This window comes from Vespa mandarinia, chromosome 6, assembly GCF_050613455.1.
Source record: "Vespa mandarinia isolate Hongniang chromosome 6, ASM5061345v1, whole genome shotgun sequence".
Classification (NCBI taxonomy): domain Eukaryota; kingdom Metazoa; phylum Arthropoda; class Insecta; order Hymenoptera; family Vespidae; genus Vespa; species Vespa mandarinia.
In genome coordinates, this window is record NC_140815.1 from 6,285,803 (window position 1) to 6,303,056 (window position 17,254).

Sequence of the window (17,254 nt, forward strand, 5' to 3'; positions counted from 1 at the left end):
TGCAGAGTAGGAAGTTAACGGCAGGAAAGAAGGAACAACGACTTTGCGGACAACGCTGTTCTTCAAACTCCTTTGTTTCATCTTCTTTTGGTACTTTAATTTCTATCTCTTTCTCTCTCTCTCTCTCTCTCTCTCTCTCTCTCTCTCTCTCTCTTCTCTTTTTCTTTCCGTTTTCCAATTTTACTTCTTTATTCGAATTACAAATTACGAGTTTCTTTTTGTTTAGTACGATGAATATCCCCATTTTAAATTTAACAAGTCCAAACTTCTTTTTACAATTGCTGATTTTCTACGTGAGAAAAGGCACGTTTCCAAAAAGAAATAAAACCAGAGATAGATAGAGATAGATAGATTGACAGAGAAATAGATAGAGAGAGAGAGAGAGAGAGAGAATAAGAGAAGGACCTTATTGTGCATAACATCGAATTTCGAAAGAAAGGAAGGACCCTTGTCGATTCAGTCGAATGGAGAACACAGAAAACCTTTTTGCCAACGTAACATGCATTCGCAATAAGCTTCTGACGCATGAATATTATCGATAAGGATATTATTTATTATTAATCACGATACTAAAAAGTTCGATATATAATCACAGGATTTCGTTAAATTTTCTCGTCGCTCGTTCAAGGAGCTTTTGACTGTAGTGTTAATAATGGCACAACGGAGACAATAACTAATTATGGCTATAATCAGATATCATTTTTAATCCGATTAAGTTTAACAAAAGGGATGCTCCGTTTCTTGGTAGCACCACGGGAAACTTGATTAATATTACAAGCTCGTATAAGCTGCGAAAGAAGCTATTTAGTTTTCCTTTCATAATGTTTTAATCGCATTGCTTATGATGCTAATTTGATTTAATATTTATTTATAGAAAAAACAAAGTTAGTTAGATCTTTTTGTACGATTGTGGAATTCGAATCGTCCTATTTATCGTTATAATGTGTCAATTACGTTGCCCGCTTCGGTCGTTTGATAATCGTTATTGCATAAATCCTCGACGTTCCCTCTCATTGCTTTACTACGTCGCTTTAACGCGCTTATGCAGAATCATTATATTTTTACCGGCACGGCAAAATCGTACATCATCTTTAATCTCACGTGCACGTTACTTTTTTGCGTAACACAATTCGAGACACAAGTGTGGCGAAACGAGGTACGACGCGAGTTCTTTTTTTAACCAACATTTTTAACGAAAGAGAAATAGAAAAAATGAAAAAAAAAAAATGAAAAAAGAAAAGAAAGAAAGAAAGAAAGAAAGAAAGAAAGAACAGAATAGACAAAGCGTACATAGGCCATCCTTCTTTTCTTTTTTTCTTTTCCGTTTTTCTTTCTATGACGAGTCGAGACAGCATTCGAGCTTGGTTAATCTCAGGATGGCTTCGTACCCCCTTCCCTTCCTCTATCTCGATTGTTCGAAGGTACCCTGGAATATCTCGCATATCCGTGCTTTATCAAGCTTATCGACGAGAATAAATTTCCATATATCTGAATTGGAATTTGAAAATATTGATTGGAGAGTTGGTACGCGCCGTTTCAGTCACGTACCGCTTTCCGATAGTGAAAACGTAGAGAACGCGAAGGAAAGGAGATGAGGATTCTTGGATTCCCAATAGTTTCTGTTCGGCTCACGGAAGGAGAACGTTAAATCGTTTTCAACGAATTTACGAGGAAGGCCGGAATAAGGGAACGCGTGCTTGTTCGGAAGGCGAAACGCGGTAGTCCGTGAGGTTTCTACGTCTTCGTTCGAGAACAGAAGCGATCATCGTTCGAGAAGGTTCTTATAATGACGTAATTGAAATAGTACTTCGAAACGATACGGTTCGTAGATGTGGCATTAAATAAAACACCTGTTGTTGTTGTTGTTTTTTTTCTTTTTTTTTTTATGTGGTTTTTTTAAAACTCTACGAAACATAGGAAAGTATATATTCGTCGACTTCGAAATTACATAGCACAACATGATTATGATGATCTATACGTTCGCGCGTATTTACGGTAGCACAATTCCGCGGTCTGTTTCAAGAAATTGGCTACGAATGGGTTTTCAAATTGAAGAAAGACTCGTATCGGATTTGAAGTCGATGATTAGTCATCGATCGTTTTATCAAAATGATCGGTATTAACTGATAGATATTCGAATCTGAGTTATTGCCTTTTCTCCGTTTTACGTTTTTCTTTATCTTTCGAAAAACAATCTCGTTATTTTTAATCGCCGTAGTTTTCCTATAGTTGTCCTTTCCATTATCGTTGCATTTCCGATTATACCCGAGACATTACACAGATTTTAATCACCGATATATTGATTCGAAAGTCTTCCTGCATTAAGAACAACATCAGGAAGCGGTCGCGGTCATTCCCTTTGGAATTTCAAGTCGAGTACACACATAAAGGAGAAACCGTTCTTTTACTTCACTTTTGTGTCGGCGATTATTTGTCGAGATAACGCGACTTCGTAATATTACGTACACGGAACTTCGTCGATGAGAAGTTGGGAATCGGCTTTTACATACTCCTATATCGGCCGCTATAATGTAATCCTATTATGGGTAACGATCGATCGTGTACTTCCTAATAACTTAGCGATATTTACAAAATTGTCGTGCCAAAGTTTAGGCGTGCCTTTCGTACAAAACCGTGGAAGCTATAATATTATGGCAAATTGATTTTTTTTGCGGCCGTGCCTCTGTACCACAGGTTAGAGCTAATATTCACTGTCGATGGGTAACCCGAACGCGATCTAAGAGATCGGCGAAAGCACCAAAGCGAATTTTTTCCAAAGTCTGCGTATTTCTGCTTCAGCGACCACAAACGTAACCTTATGCAATAATGGGAAAGGCTTTTGGAACCGTCCGGGCCACGACTCTCATGAATATATGGATGGATGTTCTCGCTCAAGGTGTTTATCAAGCCGTTTTCTAGTTACGCCCTTTTCCTTTTCCGCCTGTGCATCCCTTCACGATGTACCCAAGCCGTTTTACCCTCTTCCAACACCCCTCTGTCGTTTCAGTGCAAACGTAATTTGCGCCTTAAAGTATTCCACCGTCCTCGATTTTCTTCGTACTATTCTCGATCCTTAACTTTTCTTTATCGAGCGAAAGAAATGATTCTAGTCGATCGATAAACGGATGCCTAACAAAGGTTACGGATACAATTTTCCACAAGCGAGTATTTCGTATAGTCGTGAACGTTTCGACGTTAATCAGAGGAGTAAAGCAATATTTGATTAACGATCTGAACGCTTAACGAATAATATGCAACGTTTTCGAAATTTTTACGATCGCCAGCTATCTATCAGAGGTATTAAAAAGTTGCACTGGTTTAATTCGACAGAACGGTAAATTGTATCGACTGCATGCTCAATACTTTTTCATATACCCAATAAATGCGTTACGCTCGACTAAATAAAAAATAATTTTTTAATTGCCCGTGACTAAAATCATATAGAAATCAACATTGGCATGTTTCTGCTGTATCGATCCGATCCACGAATTAAAATGGCTGGTAAAATAATATTGCTAATAGAATTGAATCACGTTTAATATTAAATCTTTTATATCTTTTTATCTTTTTATCTTTTATTATTATGTAATCGGATATGGCAATGGAAAAGAAATTAAATTAAAAAAAAAAAAAGAAAGAAAGAAAGAAAAAAAGGAAAAGGAACCCTAACTCGTTTGGTGGACTTGCGCGAACACGTGCTCAGTCTGCCTCTGACGTTATCGCCAAGAATTATCGCAGAATCTGTGAAAGGTTTGAGTAAAAAGCTTGCTTCCTTTCGCGGATGACAAACCATTTTACGCAGTACCAATAAATTTTCGCTCGTGAAAGTCTTGAATAATATATAATTGACAAGCAGTAGGTTGCGCCATTAAATCGATAATTTTACATTTAGTCTGGATTAGAACACGAACGGGAGATCAAAAAATGAAAGATACATGAATATATATATATATATATATATATATATATATATATATATATATAGGGAAAGAGAGAGAGAGAGAGAGAGAGAGGGAAAGCACTGAAAGATGATTTCCACGAGTTCGCAACGCAATCACGACGCAATATCGACGCTTGTCGGATTAACCCGCAACGACGACTTCCCCTAGTGCATCTATCTAGTAATTAACCGAGCACCGAGCATGATGCCGGGAATCTCTCAATTACCTGGTGTCCACTAAGCGAGAAAGAAGAAGAGAGAAAGCTGCATTCGTTCGTTCATTTTCGCGACAGTCCTACCACCATTATTATCATCCGTTCTCACACCAACATCGACATCAAAACTCGCCTCGCTTAATTATATTTACGATCGTAATCATCGAAAGGTGTCGTATCATAAATAAGCGAATTAATTAGCGAGAGGAGGCTCTCGAAATCTAGAAATGAAGAAAAAGAAAAATCGAGAAACGAGAAACACGTAACACAATTTTCGTTTCTCTTCGCAACCTTTACTCTTCCATCTTTTTATCCGATAGAGCGATATGGACGGTGTTGGATATTTTTATAATGAGCTGACAATTTTCTCTAAAATTATGCATTACCAAAAACTTTCCTTACCAGTCTGAAACGAATGGAATTATGCAATGGCCTCATAGTCGAAAGTATCGATCGCCGGGACTTACGTCCGGTAAATTTTTTTCTTTTTCGAGGCGCGAGCAAAAGTCGAAATTGTGATCACGAGTGTAACGTTCTACGATTAACGAAAGAAAGGAAGGTTTTCGCACTTGTTCCCTTCTACCTATCTCTTTCTCTCAACATAGAGAAATGAAAACGAAATGCGTGAACGCTATCATTCGTCGAAACAGCGCGTGAAATTGTAGCTTTACACGGAAGCGCGTTACACGTTAGCGCGTTTAATTGATTTACATACGTAGACGACAGGTACAACCAGCTTGCATTTCAAATCCTTCCTGGACGGACCATTCGCATCTTTGCAAATTCATGCCCTAGAACGTACACACATATATACATACATACATACATACATCGATATATCCAATAACTAGAAGAAAGAAGGAAGGCGCGGCTTTGAGACGCAGCACGCGAACGCAGAAACGTTCACCGTTTCAGTGCCCGGAAACTTTCTTCCGATCGAGAATGGTGATTACGCAAGCGGTCGATCACTTGGATCAGAATTATGTCCGGTATCGTTTACGAGCACCGAGTGAGCGGCGAAATTGCGAGCGTCAGTCTTTACCTTCTTTCTCCTAATGAAATAGAGAAAGAAAGAAAGAAAAAGAGATCGAAGAGAGAGAGAGAGTAAGAGAGAGAGAGAGAGAGAGTGATAAAAGAGAAACATGCGTATGATAAGTTTTTTAGATTCTATTCACGAGAAATTGATCATAAGTGGAAGAAAGATTTCACACAAATCGATTCACGCGATTCCTTAGCCCGTGGGAAAATGTAGCTGAGAAGGCCGGACTATTTTGCGATTATTAGTTCGCGTGCGTCACGAAGCGTAGCGTTCTATGGTCCACCTTAAGACGTTCCGGGCACGACGCGTACGTTTTTCCGGGGAGTGGGTCCGTGCTAGCCACGGCGAAAGTGCTGCTGGTATATATGCCGCTGATTGCGACTATGCAACTTCAGTGTGCACTACCGAAGTCTACCATGAGCACTCCGCAGGTGAGCTCGCTTCGAAGCTAAGAATCTTTTTAGCGTTTTAGGATATTTTTTATGACAAAGGGAAAACGTACTATATAAAACGTATCGTTTACTTGTTTTTATATCTACAAATAATCGAACTCATTGTTGAATTATTATCGCTCTAGTCGATAATAGTTTTATGTTCTGTTATTTTGTTTTGCACTTTTTTTTTTCAAATTATTTATAACGACAAATAGAAGAAATCGATTTTTTGTTTTTCTATGTAAAAGGGAATATAAATGAGGTGTTAGAAATAACATGGGAATGATCTGTTAACAGGCACTCGTTCTTCTCGTCCTCGTGGCAACGGCAACGTTAGCCACCGAGACGAAGAAGCCATTAAAGAAGGAGGCCATCGATAGCAAGGACGCAAAGAGTAAGAGAGGATTGGAATTAAGTTTGGGTCATGGCTTCGGCGACTTTGGCGGGCACGAAGGACTTGGCGGCGGATTGGGAGGAGGTCATGGAGGAGGCTTCGGAGGAGGCGGATTGGGAGGAGGTCATGGAGGAGGCTTTGGAGGAGGCGGATTTGGCGGTGGCGGTGGTTTAGGAGGTGGCGGTGGATTGGGAGGTGGCGATGGAGGACGCATAAGTTCTATAACGATCCATCGAGAGGTTCAAGTACCAGTACCTGCACCATATCCGGTCGAAAGGAATGTACCGGTTCCGGTGGCGGTGCCAGTGAAGGTCCCGGTCGATCGTCCTTATCCGGTGCACGTGCCTAAACCTTACCCAGTGCCCGTGGAAAAGCATATTCCGGTGCCAGTTGAAAAACCGGTACCAGTGCCGTTCAAGATTCCCGTAAAGGTGCCCGTCAAAGTACCATACCCGGTGAGCGTACCTGTAAAGGTACCTTTCCCTGTACAAAAGGAAGTACCTTACCCGGTTAAGGTCCCCGTGGTCGTCAAAGAATCTTATCCAGTACTCGTCCAAGGAGGAGGAGGAGGAGGAGGAGGTGATGGTGGTGGCTACGGTGGCGGCTATGGTGGCGGCCATGGCTACGGAGGAGGTGGCTTTGGAGGTCACGGCTTGGAGATTTCCGATTTTGGTGGATTGCATCATCGACGATGATATTCTTGACCATGACCGTCGAGACCAGTCTACGCCAGCGATTATCATCTTGTATATAATTCTAGTATTCCCTTCTTCCAATTCCTTTTGCATACCAACAGATGCGCTATTCCCTCTCTCTCTTTCTTTTTTTTCTCTTTCTCTTTTTTTCTTTATTTTTTTTATACGCGGAAGTCTTTAGATTAATTGCGAAATAAAATAAATTATTTTATACAGATGTTTTATGTTGCTGCGATCTCGGAAGGTCAATGTCCTTCAATCGACAAAATACTCTTTTACACAAGACAATGTATCTCCCCTCCAATTCTATCCTCTCCTATTGGCTATGTTCACTGTAAACGTATCTATCGTCTTGAATAAGAAAAGGGCCGGAATCTCTTCACCGTTCTGTGATAAACTAGTAGGGCTTTCGTGTTCGTGGTACCAGCTTTTGTCTGTGACGCATCGTTCGCTTAATTACCAAGTACCGCCCCTAGAACTTAACGCCATGACTGTAGTTGGGAATATTGGGGATGCACGGTAGAAGATTAAGTTCTCGTTATATCCGTACGATACAGCTACCGTAGTCTTCTCGTTGATCTTTTTACAGAAGATGCAATAATAAGATGTACGAAAATTCTTGTAGGTTCTCTTGGTTCTTGTTATCTAATGATTGCGACTAACAACGTTCAAGGGGCTATGATATAAGAAACTTTGGCATAATCTCAAAATACTTTGGGCCCCGAATTCCGGTCGTACTAATTTGATACGTTATTAACGATAGAAAATATATGAAAGTATACGGGTATAATTAACAGCTCTTGCCGAATTTAATGTTGTAATGGTTATATGTTGTAATTCATCGTAATTGCCATTGCCGAACAAAAAGCGCCTATCGATTTATTATTCGTATTTTCCCGGTGCACACTTGCGCCTCATTACGTTCGTCACGGTGAAATCACACCGAGCGTTGAATCGTCCACGGTGAAACTCGTGAAAGAAAGCGAAACTATCTTGAAGCTCGAAGCGAGCTAATAAATCGCTTTATCACGCTCAAGGAATATTCATTAAGGGAATTATATTCGATCAGAAGTTATCCAACTTTACTAATTTCCTGTGAAACGCAGATGGAGGTGGGAAAGAAATGATTGAGATTGGCGAAGCTTTCAAGAGTCTTAACTGATGGGCTCAAATCACGTTTATCTTGGTATGTAATGTATTTGTATACATATTTTTTTTTTTTTTACTTCTTATGTATTTATATGTAGGTTTTTCTTTTTTTTTTTTTTCTATATCGAAACACCTTGAAATATCTTAAAGACAATGAGCTTTTGAAACAAAAAAAGAAATGTTTCAGACAAAAGTTGTTCGTTTTCTTTTCCTTGTTTTTTTTTCTTTTTTTTTTTTTTTTTTTTTATAATAAAATAAATAAGATTCTGATTATAAAGATTATTAAAGATTTCTAAGATAAAGTTGACCCTGATGTAATCTTCGAAACGTTCATTCGCATGAGAAATAATGCTCTTGTATACCATCCAAAGTAAACAATTTTTATATTAAATTTCCTTTTTAAAAAAATGCCTCGTTTCTCTGAGATATTTAGGTGTCTCAATTTAAAAATCTCATCCTTTATATGTGCATAAATACGAAACATGAAAAAAAAAAAAGAAAAAAAATTGGAGTATCGTAAGTTTCATAACAGACAAAAAACACAAGCGTTACATCGGTAGTTGCAATGTTTCGTCAGTAATATGGCATTGTCGTCGCTATGAACGTCCGGTATTTAAACGACGCACTTTCTCGTATGCTTCCCAAACCATGTGATTTTCTATCGCGACGTCATAATCACTAATTGGATTTGGATTTTATCTCTCGTACTTTTCGTACGAGATAATTTGCGTCGACGGTTTCACGGGAAATAATTACTTCTTTTTCTTTTCTTTTCTTTTCTTCTTTTTTTTTGTTTTTTTTTTTGTTTTATTTTTTTTGTTTTTTTTTTTTTTTTCTTACCCCCATAGAGGATAAACGAACGAGCGAAATTGCTCGTATCGTTCAGTTAATTAGAAAGATTGGTTATGTTACAAGCAATCTCGGCGTAAAGACAAAAAAGAAAAATAAAGAACCGATCGTAAGAAAAAAAAGAAAAAAAAAAAAAAAAGAAATTTTACGTTGTTTCGTACGTATGCATATAGATACATCTAGCGAATGGCGTACACGTAATGGCGAATGTAGAAAATTGACGGAAGTCAACTTTCTCGTACTTTGATCTAAGATTCCTCTTCCGTAATATTAATTATTTGTTGAATAATCATAGTGAATTGTATTTCTTAGCGGTCTGATTTTAAAGTACCATTTAGCATGCTGAATCATGGCTGGAATTCCATATTTGGTCGATGTAGGAAAAGCCGTATGCTCTCATGCAAGTCATATAATTGCTTTCATCTTATAGCTCATTCGTCGAGTCGTGCTCCCGTAGGCGAGAATTTGCATTCGCTTCTCGACTTTCGCAATACAATGTTTCATATATACGAAGATGCAATCTGACTCGAATGCACGAACCAAGGATGAAGGGTTGCGCGAGGGCTGCAGCCGTTACTGTGGCCTAATTAGGCGCGTGATCGCGACATTAAACACACGTCACGTAGTTAATCAGTGCGACATCGGAGTTAGATGGTCACGTAAACGATCGTGCCAAAGAATTTTTTCTTTTTTTTTTTCTTCTTCTTTTTTTTTTTTTTTTTCATTTTAACGGCTCGCTAACGGAGATTCGTTGGTGCACGTTTTTGATCGTTATTGTGCGACTTCGTACGGGTTGATGAAAAAATTTCTCGTTCATTCCAATTTTTATCTATTTTATTTCGCTTGTTAAAAATGACGAAGTCTCAGTACACGAGCGTTTTTATTCTTCTCGATTCCGAGAAAATGTTTTGCGTATAAATAGAGCTTGACACTGTTGAAATTTAGCACTGGCAACAAATAGCTATTTCGACGAAAAAGAAGGGAAGGACACATCGTGTCGCAGCTGTGTAAACGTCTCGAAGGGGAGAGCTTAGTTTAAAGGAACTTTGCTACTTCGGGCATCCGTCACGATGTCGCGCTCGTTTGAAAAGATTCTCGACGTGACCTTTCTCTGAAGAAAATGTGTTCACGTGTGTACATGCTCGGCTACTATAGTTCCTTGAAATCAACTTTAAACATTTAACTTTAGACATTTTTTATTTCTATTTTTTTTTCTTTTTTCTTTTTCTTTTTTTTTTTTTGCAATCAAATCATTTTGCCTATAACAAAGGTGAAACGGTCGAAAGTCGTCATTAATCTTTCTCAATTTCTTTAGATAATAACGCGGATAATTCGTATATAAATGTTCTTCGATTCATTGATTCTATTAGATATTAGATATTAGATTTATCCAAGATCCAAGGAAGAAAACTTTCTTAACAACAAGAGTTGCATAGTACGTGGATAGAAGCTAGCAGGTGAAGCAAAGCTTAGCGTTTACTCGAACAGCTAGGATTCGTGTCTATATACATTTATGATGTACGCACTGGAAGCTTAACGGAGACATAAATCAGATATTAAGCCTGCTTCATACTCGGAGTCTCGTGTTAACGGATGCGTAATGTTCGATCGCTCGGTTTCACAACCGTCCAGCTGCTACGTCTATGTCTGATATCTCCGAACAATATTCTACCAAATCGGTAATTGAATGGCAGTTTGCCGACGTTAACGGTATATTTTGAAGCCGTAATACGATCGAACACATTAAATAGTTCATGATTCAACGTAAGATTGGTCGAACGATAACTACAAATTGCTTTCCTTTTCGTACCGTTGCCTGTCGTTATCTAAAAGATTAATATGGGATAGACATCAAGTGATTGTCGAGTTAACAACGAGTGGAATTAACTTTAATAACGTACGCCATCGGAAATCTCGTGTCAGTAATTGAAATATTTCTACGATAATGCAGCCGATATGTTCACGAAAGATCAATGATAAATCAGTTTTCGAAAGGAATATTAGCTTTGTCCATTGCCAATGCATGCCATAGATAGAATTAAGAGTTATATCGTTGAAAAGATAAAGGATCGCATTAAGAGACAATACTTGTTGTAATCGAATCAAAACACTCACTTTGTATAAGAAAAATTTAACGCTTCAAAATAATTTTTCCATGATATATTCTTTTATCTCAGTGAAACGATCGATGTTATACGGGAGAACGTCAACCCCGATTTTTATTTATTTATTTATTTTTTTTCTTTTTTCTTTTTTCTTTTTTTTTTTTGTCACAATATATCTATTCGATGGATTGGAGCGACTTTCTAATAATTACTTCCTCGTGTCTTACATTTCTATCATGGCGTAATTGCAAGCCTATTCCCTTTTACCTCTCCATTTCCGCCCATTGATCTCCATTTTAAGATTCTCGTGTGACATTGCGTTTCCAGATAGGTACTCATCGAAGATGGACTTTACCGATTATATTTCAAAATGCTCACGTGATATTTACTTTGCTTTTTCTTTCTACACCAAAGCTAGCTACTTAGATCTGCGATTCACTTAAGTACCGAATAGTAATCCTTCAATGGATAAACCACGTTTGTTAAGTCGATCGATGAGATGGAAGCCGGACAGTGACTTACGATTTGTACGAAAGCTTTTGAGATTTTTGTACACTTTTGTACAACGAAAGGCTTTCAGGTGGTTTGGAATAATACATGTGCAAAGAACGGGCCAGAACGTCTATATCTGAGCTTCTCGCACTTCTAATGTAGCGATGTATTTGAGCTCGCATTGAGATCGATCAAATCCTAATATTTTAAAAAAATTTCCACGTATTTGAATTCATTCAATGATTATATATCTATCGTAAGTATTAATTGAATAAAATTTATCGATACATTCATTTATTTTATCTACGTACGATCACTCACTGTGAAATATTTAAATACATTTTAAAAATGTATAATTATTTTTAAATCGAGCAAAGTGTCTTTTAAATTTTTTAATAGGCACGAATAATTTAATATGGTTTTTTTTTTCTTTTTTTTTTTTTTTATATGAAGTACGTGAAGAATCAAAAAAAGTATTGTCTTTTGTTTTAACAGCTATTAGAAAACAAAACGAAAATTATTTTAATCTTTTTCAAAAGCTTTTGATAAAACACTTTTTAAAATATGCATTTGGCATTTTTTTTTTTTTTTTTTTTTTTTTTATATCGCGTTAAGCAGGAAAAACTTGAGTGGTAGTTTGTACCCAACGTTTAGTAAAGTGACATCGATCGTGCATTAAACGACGAATACATTAACGTCAAATCGTTTTTAATTGCAATTATATTGCCTTCGGAGCAACTGTCTATTGAATCGAGTTTATATTCACTAAATTTGACAGTCTAACTTTGTTTTCGTTAAAGATTGCTACATTTTCCAAAAGTAGATTATCCAATGGAGCGAATAAATCCAGTCGGAAAGAAAGTACAAATATCTGAAAATATCTATACATATAAACGTGATAATTCGAATGATTTTTTAAAAGACAAGAATATTTTATATTATAGATTTTTATAAATTTTCCACATATAAATATATTATTTCGCAAAGATATAATCAAATAGAAAAATAGTAATTAACATTTATTAAAAATTCGATATTTCTTAATATTGCTTTTAAATTAATTACGTTTTAAATGGATAAGATATTATTCTCCGTCATTGATTTAATATAAACAAATTTTTTTATGTACGTTATGAAAGTAAACGGAGTAAAGGACAAATAGAGCGGACGAAAGGGTCGAATTCGAGCATAAATATATATATATATATATATATATATATATATATATATATATATCGGATATCGTTACTTAGTGTTTTCACGCGCAAAGGCGAATGGATAAAGTGCTATTTGAAGGAGCCTGACACGCAATGTGACGTGTTTCGACGGGGTTTCACTCGACTGAACTTTCGAGCTTGCTACGTTCGTCGATAATACTCTAAGCACCGAGTGAAGTAGACTCGTACCTTCCTTTGTACGTACGTATGTACATACATACACACATATATACACATAGAAACATACATATGCATATATGTATGAATGTAGATATATACATGTATACATATACATTTCAAAAGATATGCGAGTATTCTCGCGTCATCGAATCCCTACGGAGAAATAACTGTATTCGCAAAGCTGGTACGATTATGTTCCTTGCATGGTATAATGAAATACCATGTTGCGGTACGTTCGAACTTAACTAGACGGCTTTACATTTCGATATATCAAATGTAGCATGGTTCAAGGAATAGAAGTAGGTTCATTCGAGAGAGACCGTAAATGAGGATAAAGTCCTTTTAGAACCTTTGCGAATAGCAATATGTAAGCAAATACATAATATTCAATATAACGTTTAATATTGCAAATAGTTTCGATCAATATATTTGTGCATTAATCAGAGATGGGCAAGTAGCAATATATTAATATGGTGTCATTACCTGTTTTCGATGTTTGCCGTTTCCTTCTCCTAATTCTCGTATTTTCCTGTATGCTTGGATTTGGCAACGACCAAAATAATTTGGAGTTCCAACGGGGAAAGAGAAATCCGGGGACATAGAGAACCGCATATCGATTAGCTCGACCTCGAGCAGCCCCGACAATTGGGCCATTTCAATTAACGAAACCAAATTTTCCTACGTATGACTTTGAAAGTAACGCACCGCTTGAAAGCGTTCTCGGTTGAACAACGTCGGCCGTTTCATCGGCCACAACGTTCGTGTCACGAGTCTCGAGTTACTGCGGTTTCTACTTCGACGATGGGATATTTAGTTAATTATTCGATCGAAATAACGATCTCGGCGAATTTTAATTAGCTGTCAGTAAGTTAATACACTTTATCGTTATATCCCATAATTTTAATCCCTTCATTTTCAACTATTTGAAAGTATATACTTTTTAAGGGGGGGAGGCGGGGGAGGGGAGGAGGAGGAGGTGAGAAAAAACAAAAAAAAAAAAAGAGAAAGAAAGAAAGAAAGGAAAAAAGAAAGAAGCTAAAATAAAAGGAAAGATATATATTTTATATGAAAATATATAATTTAATGTTAGCTATAAAGATCGATCAAAGTAATCGTATGATTTTGATAGATATCATTCATCGATAAATCCTATCGAATAGTATCTCGAACGACTTTCTTTTACGGATTGGATTCTCGGTTTAACATTCTTCACGAATGTCATCCGAAGGGAGTTTGACTCTCTTGGTTGTTCGTTTTCTCGGAAGCGATCTTCCTACTCTAAGTCACACATAACAGACACCTTCACACGTGTGCATGCATACACGCTTATAGCTACCGAGGTTGTCTCTTTTTATTCGTCTTCTTATTCCTCTACTTCCTTCTCGTTCTCATCCACCTTTTTTTTACTTCTTTTTCCCCTCCCTTCTCTATTTTCCTTCTCTAACTCGACGTCGTTGTCGTTGTCGTCGTGAACGTCGCCACCGGGGGAAAGTTATTTGGCTCACTTCGCAAACGCCGATAGAAGTTTTACAAGAATCCTCTGTGCACCACGGAAAACTACTTGAGGGGATGTTCTAAGGCCTCTAGAATTCTATGATCCCCCACGAAAATAATACGATGGCAATACGAATATCGAGATAAGATATTTCTCTTTCTTATTGAAAAATATTGCTACTTTGACTGTCGTTAAGATTTCCTTACGACGAGTAATCTGATCGTGTGAAAATCTATTGCCCGTTATTTTTGTAAGAATAATATCGAAAGAATTTTTATATTATCTATTCTCGTTCAAGGTATCGTTCGGTTTAACTTTCTCCTTTCTTCTTTAATCGGTTAAATCGACATAAAGCTCGGCCATCGTGAATTCCAATTTTTTTTTTTTTACGGATAAATAACGGATGTTGAACGAGTAATATAAACCGCACTTTGCGGCTTTGTTATTGGCGAAAATTTTACCTTGTTAAAAAGAACCAATTTTACGTTATTATATCGTATTAACTGAGACGAAATGAAATAATCTCTTGTTTTAATACAACAACTATGTAACGGTTTCATTTCAGTTTTGCGAGAAAACGTAGAGATAATAACTCCCGGGAATGATGAAAATATATGAGAATAACAAAAGTTCGCTGCGTATATCGTGTTTCGCGTCTCAAGGGATAAAACATATCTACAGATTATTCGATTGCAATTATTTAACTATTTTTTCAATGCATCAAATTAAATATGAAAAATATACGGAAGAAAGAAAGAAAGAAAGATAGTTAGAAGAAAGTAAGAGAGTGGTTTGAGACATTTAAGAATCGGTAAGAAGATGCTGTGGCGAGACGGCTATGGCCCCAAGGGGATTTGAATTGAATTAAGAAGGCTAATTTAGGCTTAATCCATGGTTTAATTTAAAATGGGAAGCTGGAGTCTCCTAATCCTGATGGATAAAAGGTAAAGGAATTTGGTCGTCGTCGGATGACGATGAAAAAAGGAAGAGCTACTAGACGAGCGAAAGTTTCTTGTAACTAAAACTTGTACCACTTGCATCATTGTGTTGATTATATAAAAGAGAATCGCGAAGACAACGTTCGAAACTCTCAAAGAGCTTTACGAGTCGGCAAGGGATTTCGTCAAGATCGTTTCCATTTAATTACTTACGAATTAATCGACGTATATTATCATTTCGTAATGTGATTAAAGATTAAAAATTTTTTTAATTAAAAATATAGATACTATTAACTATTCAATTTTATTCATAATTGTTATAAAACAGAATGGATTCGCATAATTTATAAACTACATACGTTAAATATCTATAAACGACGAAAATGTTGGAAGCTTATTAAATATTATTGGCAATTTATATTATAGGGTTTTATCGGCCAATTCAATCAAGCCATTTCACTGAATACTGTTCGATCGATCGGTTGGTTCTATGTAATAAACGTATATCAACAAAGAATGGGCGCGATAAATGTTCGACCGAGCGAACTAACAAACAAAATTGATATATTATTTTTGACGGTGCAATTCTCCAATGAGATGGTCTTCGCACACTTTAATTCTTACGTGATTTATTCAAAGACAGATTTCCGTGGGGATCAATTCATGAATGAACTTTTTAAATATACCTGGAAGGTTCGTTAGAAGTAATAACGCGAGAACGTTTCAGTAAGGCGACGGTGAAAAAGTTCTAGTTCAACTTCGGTAGCAAGTACTTACGTGGCTTTCTTTGGAAAATTACGAATGACCCGAACTTTGACTTCCCCGAACTTTTTTATTTGAATAAGAGCTTTGATAGAATAACAGCGTCTTCGTAAATTGCAATATGTACCAGTGACACGACAATGAACATGCACGAACCTCCATTATATTAATATCATTATATATATACACCCTTATTATTATTATTATTATAATTCACACTATTATTATTGTAAGGACGAGTTAGTCGATTCGTTACTTAGGTTAGACAAGATGATTCAAACAGTTAGTATTCTCTATACATATATAGACGCACGGTTTCATCCCTTTGAATTCTCCAATCAGAGGGGAATATGCAGTCAGTGCCTTGTCATTAATCAATCAGTAAATTAGGGTCATTTCGCTATTAGGCCTCGTTATGCGTCATGCCCTTAGAACTCCGGTCTTTGACAGCCTAAAGTGCAATAGTACCACTGTGAATGTCGATGGTGTTAAGTGCCACGGCTCATCTCTAGTAATCGAGAGGTTTCAATTTCTCTGTACATGTACTTACATACATTCCTATTACCATCGAAGATTTCTTTGGAAATATTTCCCTAACTGGTCAAAATGTTTGAACTCGTTGGAAAGCAATCGTGTATCAGAATGGTTTGCGAGTAAATATCGAATGTTTGACGATTTGTATAAAATATGTATATGTATATATATATATATATACAAACAACTGGTGCGGGAAGAAGTTTTATGAAATTTTGTAGATTTCTGAATGATTGGAAATATTTGATACGTACTTTGTAAATATACATACGCGGATCATGATTGGATATTCTATATTCAACGTTTCATTTTGATATTTTCATTATTTCATACGTTCTATACAAAATTACATTCCAATCAAAATTTCTTTAATTTTTTGTTAATAAATCATCAACGGAAATGTAATTATAATTATAATTTGTTTTCTTTTCTTTTTTTTTTTTAATTTCTATCGTTCATTTATTCTCAAACCAATTCAATAAGTAAATCAATTCAATATAATTTCGAAAGCAATATGTATATATATATATATATATATATATATAAACCGTGGTCGTTCGTTTTGCCAATGATGTAGCAGATATTTGAGAAACTACAAGATACTTTTCCTCGCTTATCCCGGGAAAGATAACGGCAAGAGATAGTATATAAAAAGGATAATATCTTATATAGTAGGATTTTTCTGAGATAAACATTGTACATTGTTTATGCAGGAAAACCCAGGTTATTTCTTATACGTCATATATCATATATCATAATATACCACGTATTGTTATAGTTATAAAACGGATGAGCGCAGAAAATATCATTATCGTA

General features: G+C 36.3%; 1 protein-coding gene across 1 annotated transcript; it reads left to right on the forward strand.

Moving 5' to 3' along the window:
* The first annotated feature begins 5,476 nt into the window (after positions 1-5,476).
* Positions 5,477-6,934, forward strand: LOC118441055 (uncharacterized). Its single transcript, XM_035864958.2, has 2 exons — positions 5,477-5,625; positions 5,926-6,934. Exons 1-2 carry the CDS (start codon positions 5,560-5,562, stop codon positions 6,715-6,717), a joined length of 858 nt encoding a protein of 285 aa, XP_035720851.2. The 5' UTR covers positions 5,477-5,559; the 3' UTR covers positions 6,718-6,934.
* The last annotated feature ends 10,320 nt before the right edge of the window (positions 6,935-17,254 follow it).

Bases quoted from the DNA above. Each gene is read 5' to 3' on its own strand.
- LOC118441055 (XM_035864958.2), top strand. From the start codon at position 5,560: ATGCCGCTGATTGCGACTATGCAACTTCAGTGTGCACTACCGAAGTCT. The intron at 5,626-5,925 runs GTGAGCTCGCTT...ATCTGTTAACAG, and splicing joins CTACCATGAGCACTCCGCAG to GCACTCGTTCTTCTCGTCCT.